Source organism: Loxodonta africana, chromosome 9, assembly GCF_030014295.1.
Source record: "Loxodonta africana isolate mLoxAfr1 chromosome 9, mLoxAfr1.hap2, whole genome shotgun sequence".
NCBI lineage: Eukaryota > Metazoa > Chordata > Mammalia > Proboscidea > Elephantidae > Loxodonta > Loxodonta africana.
In genome coordinates, this window is record NC_087350.1 from 38370629 (window position 1) to 38384140 (window position 13512).

General features: G+C 38.2%; 1 protein-coding gene across 1 annotated transcript in view; it reads right to left on the bottom strand.

The window, feature by feature from the left end:
- Nucleotides 1–13512, bottom strand: part of TMC1 (transmembrane channel like 1) — a 128682-nt gene that overhangs the window by 46197 nt on the left and 68973 nt on the right. Inside the window, exons 9-10 of the mRNA XM_064290832.1 lie at nucleotides 7797–7939; nucleotides 373–517 (exon numbers count right to left, since the gene is read on the bottom strand). Coding sequence (XP_064146902.1) covers nucleotides 373–517; nucleotides 7797–7939 — 288 coding nt within the window. The remainder of the gene's footprint in view (nucleotides 1–372; nucleotides 518–7796; nucleotides 7940–13512) is intronic.

The following is a 13512-nucleotide window of genomic DNA, read 5'->3' on the forward strand; positions in this document are numbered from 1 at the left end:
AAAAATCTACAAAATAATGCCTTAGAGTCGTTTTAAATATTGAGCTAACTTTTTCCTGTAAAGAATTAACAAGCATTGTTCTAGTATTTAAAAGATCTGATTCTGATTCTTAATGGTCTCATACTTCAAGCCACTGGCATTACTTTATAGCCCAATTTAGAGAAGAAAAGTCCTAGAGGGACAGGAGCACTGTCATGGATCATCAGATATTTTCCATTTATAATCAGAGCCCTGCCCAGATCCTGGTAGGTAGAAATGGTAAGGTATTCTTTCTTTTCATTGTCAAGATAATTTACAACTTACACCATATGGTATGGCTCTGATTTTGTTCTTCAAAATACAACAAAAAGTCATTTAAGTCAGTATCTTTACCTTAAAATTCATTGTGATGGAATTAAATTTGTTGTCTGCTGTTTCAGCATTACCAATCAGGTAGTCCCAGCTCGTGAACACCATCCAGCTGAATTTGAAAGTGTTGTCATCACCACCCCCATCGTCACCAATATTTTGGGTCATCCTGTAAGAAGAAAGAATATGAAAAGACAGGGAGAGGGCAGGGAGTGTCAAAACGTACTCGTAGGTAAATTGGAGAAGCAATATTTTAAAAATACACATTTTTAAACAAGAAAATAGAACTATATATTTAAATTTTTGTTTTCTTTGGTCTTTGTGTTTGCTTGTTTGGTTGTTTTAGATGTTTAAATTGTTTTTTTTCCAGCCTTCAAGACTAAAAAGCTGCAAAGCATTGATAATTTTAACAATTAAACAAATTCTATAAAAATACATATTTTTGTTTTCTTCATCTGAAAAATTAATATAATTGGTCTTTTGTGGGATAAAGATCCCATTAAGGATCTGATGAAAACTTATGAGTCCCTCCCCATGGAAGGGAAAAATATGAATAAACACTTAAACTGTTGGATACAACTTTAGTTGGTTCTCAAAAACCCTGAAACTTATTGGTGGATTAACCCAGGTGAAGGAACTACTATGTAGATTTCACTTCCATCTAGAATGTCCTTCCAAAGAATGATTACACAGATGCATTACATTTGTACTTTCTTCTATCTCTTGATCAAAAATCAAGAGTTTTATACATTATTAATGCCAAATAATGGTACATGTATTATAATCAGCATTTTTTTAAAATACGTAATTCTGCTTGCACTTACTTACAGATTTATTTCAGTGGTTAGAGATATATAGTCCACTTCCTCTGCTCTCTTTTTTCCCTATCATTATAAATAGTAAAATTGAAGCATCGTAAAACATATTATAAAGTAGTCATATATGGTTTTGTGTTTTTGTTTTTAATATTACAGTGATATGGAACCAAAAAAGAAGCAGAGCAGTGACATAAAGCTGGCATTATAGGTTGGTGGGCATCTCTTTTATCCCCCCCCTTTTTTTTTTTTTTTTTAGCCCCACTCCTTATGGAGGCTTAACCGGTTAAACCTGTTGCCATCGAGTCAAATCCGACTCATAGCGACCCTATACGACAAAGTAGAACTGCCCATATGGTTTCCAAGGAGCGCCTGGTGGATTCGAACTGCCAACCTTTTGGCTATCAGCCCTAGCTCTAACCACTGTGCTACCAGGGTTTCCCTATGGCAGCTTATGTATTTTAAATGGACTAGCAAGTTATGAGAAATAACAAAAATAATAATTCCTAACATTGGTCTAATATTTTACTCTTTGCAAATGGTGTTTACATATATTCTTCTTTTTGTCCTCTTCAAAAACTTAACAAGAGATCAAGTTAATCTTAATGTCTTTTTACAAGTGAAGAAACTGAGGCTTAAAGACATGAAGCGATTTACTGGAAGTTATCACCCAGGTTGTTTTTTTTTTTTTCTATTTCCACTCCATTTCTCAAACTAAGACATCATGAGATATGTTGAACCATATGAAAATGCCTTTTTTTGGCAAGTCACAAAGGGTTGAAATTAGACATTTCATATGATTTAACCTAGGGAGAAAATTATTTTTTTTTTTTATTAATGTACCACCACCTATTTTTTATGCTGTCAGATAGCAAGGGATAGGGCCGCAAGTGAAAAACAGCCATTTGACAAATAAGCCTTGAATGGAGTTTTATCACAAGCAAAGTTTTGTAGCTGAAGAGAGACCCCAGGGAGGAGCCAAAGCTGGAGGAGCAAACAGGGAATTACTCACACATGGGAACTGACATGAAAGGAAGTGGAGTACTGAAAGGGGTAAGGAAGAATGCCAAAGACAAACTCTGCTCACACACATTTTTCCGGGAGATGGTCCTAATAGCTATAAAGTGTCCCACACGCAGCTCTATCCCTCGTCTAAAGAGGAAAATATTTACGTAGTTATCAAAATTCTTTCTTGTTCAAGGGGGCTGTAGTTTTGAACTTCTATATCTATGGGAAATAATCTCAACTTACTATGTGCTTTGTTGTGTGTATGCTGGGTGGGGGGAGGCAATTGTTGCATTTATACTTTGCATAAAGCTTTTATACTGAACTTCTTACCATGAACCACATGTTTGCAGCTCTATTTACACACTGGGGTCATTGGGTCATTTTATGGGTGAGTGAAGAGGTTTAAATAAGTCAAATAAATATTCCATAAACCCTAATCCAACCCATTGCTGTTAAGTTGATTCCAGCTCACAGCAACACTATAGAATAGGGTAGAACTGCCCCCACAGAGTTTCAAGGCTGTAAATCTTTACAGAAGCAGACAGCCATATTTTTCTCCTATAGAGCACCTGGTGGGTTCTAACCACCAACCTTTCAATTAGTAGCCTAGTGCTTTAAAAACTGTACCACCAGGGCTCCTCCTAAGCTAACAGGGTCACTATAAGGTAGCCTCTGCCGACACGGTAGGAAAGAAGAGGGAAGAGATTGACAGCGAGCTAGGAAACATCTCCCTGAAAGCTCACCGCGTAAGATCACTACACAAGGAAAGATAAATTATGGTAAGAAATATATTGAACAACATGTAGTACATTCTAGAGAAAGAAGAAACTACAGTAAATATTTGACTGCAAAGGCTAACACTCACAAAAGTAGAAATTCGTAGTATATTGGCCACAATCCACTGGCTGTTCCTTTGTCTACCATCTGTTTCCCCAACTGAGTACCATGACTTCAGTTTATTCACTATTGTTTACTAGATAACCCCCTACATTGCTCATTGTAGGTTTCCAATATGTATTTACTAAGCAAATGAATAAATAAATGAATTGTGATTCTGGAAGTAAACTAAATTCTGAGAAAGTTCTCACCAAATAAGTACTTACAGCACAAATAGCTTCATGCGTGGCACAAAACATATCATATGCTTGTTATACTATTGCTCCTTAATTCTATCCTTATAATAAATTTTGACAAAGCCATCTCACTTTATAAATGGTTCCAATTGATCCTGGGATATTAGTACTCCTAGTTCATGTTGAAGATAATTCAAAAACAGTTGCAGTAGTACATTTACAGAGAGCTGCTGGAAATTAAAGACAGATTCAGAAGAGGATGTGGAACAAGGGATATCATTGCTGAGGTCAGGAGGATCTTGGCTGAAAGCAGAGAATCCAAGAATACACTTACCTATGTTTTATTGACTATACAAAGTCATTCGACTTGTGGATCATAACAAGTTGTAGATAATACTGCAAAGAACGGAAGTTCCAGAACACAAATATTTACTGTAGTTTCTTCTTTCTCTAGAATGTACTACATGCTGTTTTTGTGGAACCTGCACGTAGTCCAAGGGGCAGTCATTAGAACAGAACAAGGGGATATTAAGTGGTTTAAAAATCAAGAAAGGTGTGTGTCAGGGTTGTATCCTTTCACCATCCTTAGTCTCTATTCTGAGCAAATAAGGATTGGAATCAGAGTTGGTGGAAGACTCGTTAACAACCTACCATATGCAGATGACACAACCTTACTTGCTGAAAGTGAAGAGGACTTGAAGCACTTACTGATGAAGATCAAAGACCACAGTCTTCGTTATGGATTACACTTCAACATAAAGAAAACAAGAATCCTCACAACTGGACCAAAAAGCAACATCATGATAAGTGGAGAAAATATGGTAGTTGTCAAAAATTTCATTTTACTTGGATTCAAAATCAACATCCACAGAAGCAGCAGTCAAGAAATCAAACAATGTAGTGCACTGGGAAAATCTGCTACAAAAGACCTCTTTAAAGTGTTCAAAAGCAGGTGAGAACTAAGATGAGCCTGACCCAAGCCATAGTGTTTTCAGTAGCCTCATGTTTTCAATAGTATGCATGCAAAAGCTGGACAATGAATAAAGAACATCAAAGAAGAATTGATACCTTTGAATTATGGTGTTGGCAAAGAATGCTGAATACACCATGGACTGCCAGAAGAATGAACAAACCTGTCTTGGAAGACGTACAGACAAAGTGTTCCTTGGAAGAGAGGATGGTAAGATTTTATCTCATGTACTTTGGACATGTTATCAGGAGGTACCAGTCACTGGAGAAGGACATCATGCTTGGTAAGGTAGACCGCTGATGAGATAGATTGACACAGTGGCTGCAATAATGGGCTCAAACATAGCAAGAGACATGGAAGACTTTTAGTCAGGGTATCAGGAAGGTAAATAGCTGTCTGAGTCATGAGGTACAAAAGAAATGAAAAGGAAATAGAGGCCCTGAAAATCTCGTGGTCGTCGAGTCAATTCCAACTCATGGCGACTCCATGTGTGTCAGAGTAAAACTGCACTCCATAAGGTTTTCAATGGCTATAAACTAACAGTGGCACAAGGGTTAAGTATTCAGTTGCTAACTGAAAGATTGGTGGTTTGAACCCACCCAGTGGCTCTGCAGAAGAAAGACATGACAATCTGATTCCATAAAGATGACAGCCTAGGAAACCCAATGGGGCAGATTTACTCTGTCATTTGGGGTTGCTACGAGTCAAAATTGACTCAACAGCACATAACAACAACAATCTTGAAGAAGTAGATCTTAAAGCCTTTCTTCCATCGCACTGCTCAGTGGATTCGAACTGCCAACCTTTTGGTTAGTAGCTGAGTACAAACCACACGTGCAGCCTAGAGACCAGGAAATACACGTAGAAGGGAGAAAATAAATTTTTATTTATTTAGAAATGTTATGCAAGGTTGGCCATGATTTTAATGTAATGTTAGAATATATAAGTGTCTTGTAAGACAAAAACATAGTTGTGATGGGTTTAATTTTTGTTTTTTTACAAATTTTTTGACCACAGAAATTTTTTCAAGGCCATATAACTACAAAGGAATTTGGTAACAGACAAGAAACAGCTTTAACATAGAATCGAAAAGGCCACCAAGGTCAAGGTAGAGGCAGGTCCTTGTCCTCATCGCCATAGACATATTCTCATGAGAGATTAGGAGAAAATTGTTGGGATTACAGAATGATGTTCAAAGGTCTGTTCTGCATTTTACTGGCTATCAGAGCTCAATGAAACCATTAAACTCTGCTGAGCCTCAATTTTCCCATCCTCCGAAAAGGAATAAATACCAAACCAAGTATTTAAAATTGATGGGAGGGATGAATTGGCTTATGAAGGAGAAGCACAATACAAAGAGGTGGCAAGGGGGTGGGAAAGATAGTCATGTAATGCGTTTGAATTGTTTTGATATACAGGCCAATGACCTTAAGCCAGTTGTCAATCAGGTAAACGGGCAAATCAAAGGTCCACGCCAGAGGGAAGGCCCAAGTCAGGCTGCTTTGGCTGGCATCCCATGGATGACTTTAAGGGTGAAAGTGTAGAGTTGGTGCCTTGCAGCTATCCTAAATGGTATCTTTGAGTAAATTCAAAAACATCACCACTTCTTCTAGAGCTATGTTCTCTAACACAGTAGTCACTAGCCACATGTTGTTACTGAACACTTGTAACATGGCTAGTTCAAATCGAGATGTACTAGAAGTATAAAACACACATCAGATTTCGAAGACTTAATACAAAAAAAGAGAGAAAATATCTCGATAATTATTTTTATATTGATTATATGTTAAAATGATAATACTTTGGATATATTGAGTTACATAAAATGCATTATTAAAATTAATTTTGCCTTTTTCTTTTTTAAATATTGCCACTAGAAAATGTAAAATTATATATGTGGCTTGCCTTATATTTGTTTGAACAATGCTGTTCTAGGTACTTTAAATTTATCTACCAGAAAATTGTTCTAATAGATACAAAACCTACTAATGTTCAACTGCATAACCATATGGGTCTGCTCTCCCTTTGCAGGTTATCATGTGGCCCCAATCCTTACCATGCTTACTTTGTGTGGTTCTTCAATAAGCCTATGAATTATCCCAACAAATAAATGGTTAACATTTGTAATTTGACATTCCAGGCTTGCTCTAAATGCTTTTGGTATGTACTAGCTCATTTAGTCCTCATAACCATCCTATTAGATATGGAGAACAGAACTAAGCGGCTAACTTGAACAATTTGTCTGAGGCCACATAGTACATGGTAAAGCTAGGATTTGAACCCAGGCAGGAAAGGCTCAACAGTCCTCACTCTTCACCGTTAGCATATACTGCTTCTGCAGAATCACTGAAAAAGCTGAGTAACTGGACATACAAAACCATTCTCCCCCAGTGACCATGGAGACTAAAGGACCAACAAAGAAATGGTAGTCACGAGGCCTCAGTAATGTAAATGGCACCCCTGACTTTAGTCCAGCCAAATCAATATGTTCAAAAGTCTAGAAAGTGTTGTTGATTTTTGGAATGTGGTGGTACATTATCAGTACCTAATATTTGGGGGTCTCTGAATCCATTTGGACAGGTAGATAAATGCCTTGGATGTGGGGTCCCCATTAAAGCTGTTCTAAGTCCTAAAAGGGCTTGAAAACTAAATATAACAGTTTTCTTTAGAGGAACAAGTAAGTTCAACAAGGACAGGACACAAAGTGTGTCACAGACTATTCCAGAGAGCTCCTGCTTGGGGTGACTGTACATTCCATCCCTCCGGGCCCCTCAAGCAGAGGGTCTCCTCTGCAAGGACGCAAAAGGTTGATTCGCACGTGCATAGTCAACTAAAAGGGTAAGAGACATTAACTGAGATGTTTCAACTCTTCTCCTAAGCTAGTTCAAGAAATTATCTGAAGGATAGATTATCCACATCCCCAATGGACTGTGCAACGCTTCTGCAGCATCTTTAACCAGAGTATTATAAATATATTTCAGGCAGGGAAAAAAATGAACTGTAGTTTCATTGGTTCCTTGGTGAAATCCTTCCCCATGCTCTCATAATCCTTTGCTGAGACAAACCATGATTATACAGTTTATCATGACTATCTCACTGGGGGCCATTTGCTTTTGCTGTATTACACAGCTGAAATTTTTTGGATGAGTGATTATTCTGGCTTTTAAAATATTGACCAGAGAACAACAGATTCTGCCTATTGAGCTAATTCTACAAGTTGCAAACCTCTCTGCCCAGGAAAGGGGGGTCAGCAGCTGTTTCACTGCCTTGCTGGCAACATTCATTCATACCTTGGAGTACAAAAAGGCACGTTTTTTAATATATTTAAACACAAAACAGGCATGCAACCATCAGTCTGACCCAGTGATACGACCCCAAGGCCTGTGCTTGTGTTCAACCCTTTTGTTTGGAGGGTGTAATAGTCTGCCATTGCTGTGGGTATTAAAGCTATATTTCATTTCTTACAGATGCTGCATCCTCTAGACATAAAACAGCAACAAAATTACAGTGAGTTCTCAAATTAACTTCCTCATTTGATTCTGGAAATTATTGTTTGCTTCTCAAGAGACAAATAAAACTTACGCTTTGAGAACAACCAGAAAGCTGTATCCAATGCACATGATGCCCACCAGAAAATAGGAGAGCGGCATCCTGAAATTCATCCATCCAATCGTCCGTTGATTGTCATAATAGCCGTAAAAGAGTACAGAATATTGCGCCAAGCCCTAAAATCCAACAACAAAGTCACTTAGCAGATGCTGTGAAGAGCAATTCGAACAAAGAAAAGAAAGATCGACTCCTAAGAGGAATAACAAAAGGACATTCATTTTCAAACTTGGCTGATGGCTTTGGCATGAGCCCTATTGTTTTGTTCCATAGAATGACCGTTCTACTGACACACAATGATTGGCAGCTTTTTGGTTTATTCGAAATTCAGTGACTCCTAAATAGACCAAATTTTTAACCAAATACAGGCTTGCTCAGCTGTGGAGCCATTACCGTGAAATGCCCATTGATTTAAACATCAAAACACACTTCGTGGTGTCATTAGATTTACAATTTTAAGAGCTTGCTTAGTGTTGGGGGGAGGATGTGAAGCTTGCTTCCTCAAAGTGTTGTGGCAGGTTTCCATTTCCAATCACCTGAGCCATAATTATATCAGTTCTCCTTAAACCACAGAGGCTGCGCCTCTGTGCACACTTAGCAAAAATGAGGTGCAGGTGAGGTAACATTGGAAACAATCTATACAACCGTCTATTCGTCAAGCCTATTATGACATCGTCCCGTAACAAGCATGTTTATCTGTGCCATTAGTGCTCTTCCTAAAAATGATCTGCCAGGGCTGGAATTACCACCTCCCAAAGCCAGTTCAATAAGCGCCTCTTTATGTACAGAATATGGCCATATTCTGATGTTGTTTCCTTTACAATATTCTTCATCTTTTTCTCTTTCTCCTGTTGACTGTGTTTTTTACTCTCAGCATTAAAGCATTGTTTCCACGTTACTATATACCTACTTGCCCAGCTTCTCTCTGACTTCCTCTCTCTGGCAATAACTTAAAATTACTACACTTTGTGAAGTGAGAAGATAATAACTTGCCAGTCTGGGGTTTCCTCTTGAGATCAAGTGAGTCACCCTGGAATCTTAGAAAATCCAATGGGTTGCCTTTAACATCATTTTTACCAACCCAGATATTTTGAAGCCCTCTGCTAAAAAAGGAAGGAGAAGGAGGAGTAGGGGGAGAAATTAGAGGAAGAAGCAAAAGGAGGAAGAGATGTTTTGAGGTGCCTTGGATGCTAATTCCCAGAGGAAGAATTGAGAAGTAACTTGGAAAATTGCCTTAAACAAAGATTATGCCTAGTTCAATTCAGAGATCATGGAGTAGTGGAAAAAATATATATTCTGCTTTCAAATTTAGGGGCAAATTTATTTTGAAGACTGTAAGAAATAGCTAGAAAAATCTCCAGAAAACTCCAATGGTGGTCCTGAACTTAACTAGGGATGGGATGGGATGAGAGGGGTGTAGGTAAGAGCTGAAGCATTGTGTTTCCCCATATCACACCTGGCTGTATCTGCATTTTCAATTCAAGGAAAAAAAATCTAACCCCAAAGAAAATTTGGGACTAAACAATTAGTAGAAACCTCAAATACGGGGAGCAGGTGGGCTAATCTTGTGTCCGAGATAAGAAAACAAATAGACACAGGTTGGCCAGCTGCCCAAGACCGAGAAATCATACAGGATTGACAGGATTTTCCAAAGTTCAAGTTCCATGATGTCTCCTTGTTTCATGTTCCTCAAGTTAAGGCCTCTGCTTCCTCCTAGATATTTTAAATCCAGTCTTTTTCTAGCCTGTTCTGGACCTTCAGGCTTGCCTACCTGACTTACAGTTCTCTTGCCTGATTTAATGTTATATCTTGAACTATTTATTTTTTCCCATGGGGGTACAACATAGATTTTTAAAACCCTCCCTATTTTTCCCAGCAATGATCCTTACCTCATTTCCTTGCAACAGTCCTGACACTTTGTGATATTTATTGCAGTGGTAATGTCAGTAGATAAATTTTGTTGCGAATTTGGCATTTTTTGAACACCTATTTTATCTCACAAAGCCCCCACAAGAGCCCTATGAAGTTGCTACAGTTCAGGGCAATTGTTTCCCTCCATTGTTGATGTTCCCTTCCATATTGAAGAGATCCATGAAGGTAACACTCCAACCTCTCTCACTGCCTCACTCTAGCCCCAGGGAGGAAAGACCAATCTGATAGTAGAGCATGGATGAAATAAAGAGGGCAATGTGGACCACCTCTCTTCCTCTTCTTAAAATAAGTTTCCTTGCAAGGGAAGGTCTATCCTGGTCTAAGGCCGCTGGGTATATAGGTTTGTCTGCGAAACCCATTTGCCCATAAATACCACATCCTTTGATATCAGTTTTAACATTACTAAAGATGACATATTGACCTCCAACTGTCTTACCCATGTTCTTATTTCTGATTGGCTCAGAAACTGGTTGAATAAGGTACCATGTACCTCCCCCCAACACACACACACATACAAAGAACCAAGAGATACTATTGTTATACCCATTTTATAGATGAAGAAACAGAGCCTTAGAGAGATTAAGTAATTTGTCCAATCCAAGGTCATGAAGCTAGTAAGAGACAGAGTCTGAACTTGAACTGGATTCGTCTAATTCAAATCCCATATACTTAACCACTGCGTGATATTGCTTCTCCAGTGTTTTCCTTTGCCTGCCAGCCCCTGTATTATGCTAGTTTCATACCTTTTCAATAAAACAAGGAAACATAAAATCTTACCAATCCAGCATGGACTTTTGACCTACACTTCTGGACTGGCTCGTGGTTGAACCAGGGACTCTTGGAAAGGACCCTGAAGACTTCCTTTGAAAATACTTCAGAGGGCTTCATCTCTACAACCATAAATATTACAACCTGACATCTCTTTTCTAATTCATGAGGACAATGTTGGGATTAAAAAACACCCTGAAAATAACATGAAAGTAGATAGATACTAAGCATCTGGTGAGCTTGTTAGGTTAACACAATAGCTACTGGGGCAGCTAGCTCATCTGGCGTATGTACCATTAAACATATGCTCAATAGCTGGCACTTCATAAATATTAAATCACAACCAAAGAAGGTAAGGGTCTTGTCTTCCTGGGATCCTGATTATTTCAAAAAGGCTTTTTCAGTTTTCCTATTTACTACATACGCAAACAAGTATTTAAATGAAAGAGGTACTATTAAACAGTACAATTTTAAAAAGCTCTATCAGATCCATCTTAGGGGTTGAAAGGCTTAGAAGGGGACCACCCTCCCCTTCCACCCAGTGGGTAAGCCATACTCCACACGTCTTTCCCCTCCCCTTCAAACAACAACACTAGACATCTGGAAGTGACTAAAATAGCAATGACTCCTAGCCTAGCCAAGGTTCTATTCAGTTTCCATGTCAGCGCGCTCTGCTTTCCCTGTGGGAGCACTCTCTACCCCAAAATCTGTGACAGAGAAACCATAGTCAGAGCCAAGTTCCAAATGAGCACAGAAAATCCCTGTCCAACTCTGGGGTTCCATGCCTGCACACAGTCTAGTAAGACTCCAGTTTCTGTTAGAATGTTGCAGGCTGGTTGAGTCCAAAGCCATTGACAGACTTCCACAAGAATTAAGAATATTTTGATATGCCGTCACCAGGAATCAACTCATGTATTCATTAATCTAACATTTATCGAGAACTTAATATTTGCCAATTACTGAACACAGAGGGAGACTAAATGTCAAAGGCTTTTGAAAAGAGTTTTGCATGCAAAATTCGGAAGGTTAACAAACAGAAGTTCAGTTCCTCTTTTCACCAGCATAAAGTCTTAGTATATGTTCCAGAATAATATAATTATATGCCCTGGACAAGGGGAATATTATATTAGAACACATATTAAAACTCCATCTCTTTGGTGTTGCTCAGGATTACAAACAAATTCTAATTGGGAAAGAAAAGGCTCTATCTGCAGTATGGTGAATGAGTTTTATTATCCTTAGCAATTCTATTTAATTGGTAGTAACTGTTAAACCAGAAGAAAAACTGGTGGCACAGTGGTTAACAGCTACGTGAGCTAACCAAAAGGTTGGGAGTTCGAATCTACCAGGTGCTCCTTGGAAACCCTATGGGACAGTTCTACTCTGTGCTATAGGGTCACTGAGTCCAAATAGACTTGATGGCAGTGGGTTTGGTTTGGTTTGGTTTGGTTTGGTTTGGTCAAACCAGAATTCTTAGGTAGTACAAATGGTTAATGCACTTGACTGCTAACCAAAAGTTGGAGGGTCAGGTCCACCCAGAGGTGCCTCAGAAGAAAGGCTTGATCTACTTCTGAAAAATCAGCCATTGAAAACCTTATGGAGCACAGTTCTACTCTGACACCCATGGGGTTGCCATGAGTCGGAATCAACTCAACCGCAACTGGTTTTTCTGTTTGTTTGTTTTATTAGCAAGATCATTTAGCAAGTTCCCAAAGCCAGGCGCTTCAGTCTGGCCTCTATTAGTAATAAACATGATGTTTTAGTTTCCATATGCCTCTCTTTTTAAAACAAATTATTGAGAATTTGGTGGGAAATAGAGTTGCTATTTACTGGGTCCCTTCAGAAACCCCAACACTGAACCCTTCTTTCATTATGCCGCCATGCACCCAGGACATGTATCTGTTAGTTTGAGATTGTCACATTATGTGGCAATTGTTTGTTTATACATCCAGTTTGACCATAAGGTCCCTGCAAGCAGTGAACATACATTATTTGTCTTTGGATTCCCAGCATCTGACATTCAGTTTATGTTTGCGGAACGGCTGAATGACCAAAGAAATTGTTCCTGAATATTGCTTTTGATGGCCATTTATCAATCCTCAGTCAGATTAAGTTCCTTCAGATTGTCATCTAAACCAGGCTTTTCTATTCTTCTGATCACCACTATCAGTCTTAATAAAATACAGTAAATCATTCAAGACAGTAGCATGCAATTAAATCTTATATTGCGATGTAATGAATCAAAACACCAAAAGTATATGAAAGGCACTAAACACTAAAGCTGGCAAAACCTTAATTTTTTTCTACTGTCTAATTGCCTAAAATTCTTACAAAATGAGGGCATCTCAGTGCTATAAAATGAGCTGCTATGTATTATTTCCTCCCATGTAAAAAAAATGGTCTTCTGTTTCACAAAGTGGAGATTAACAGCATCATATTATGGGATTTTTTGGTCAGCTGACTATGGATTTTACATCTGTCCACTAGCTCTTTAAAGGCATACAGAATGAAGCTTTGTTAATTCATACATGAAATGAGAAGCATGTGATCATATGGACACAGCCTGTACCAGGAACTATAGTTTTTTAATGTGCATGTTCTATGTCTGTTTGCCAATCTTGCCCTCCCCCTACGGTGAGGTATTTTCACAAGCACCACTAAGCCATTTTTTTTTTTTTACATGTTGCTGTAAAAAAAAAAAAAAAATTAGCATAGTGCACTTAAGAAAATACCCTACGGGGGAGGGTGCAGTTGGCAAATTAAAGAAGAAGGTTGCATTATCTATTTTAAAAGGAGATTTTGAACAACAACTACAAAAAAGTAGAGAAATACTGAAACTGTGGGAAAATAAGTTTAGGAGATTTCAATCCCATATGAACAGTATACATGTTCTTAACTGTCATAAATATGTATATAACAAAACACGTTCTATTTCAACATTTTTTACATGTATAATTCAGTGACATTAATTATGTTTGTCATGTTGTTCAAC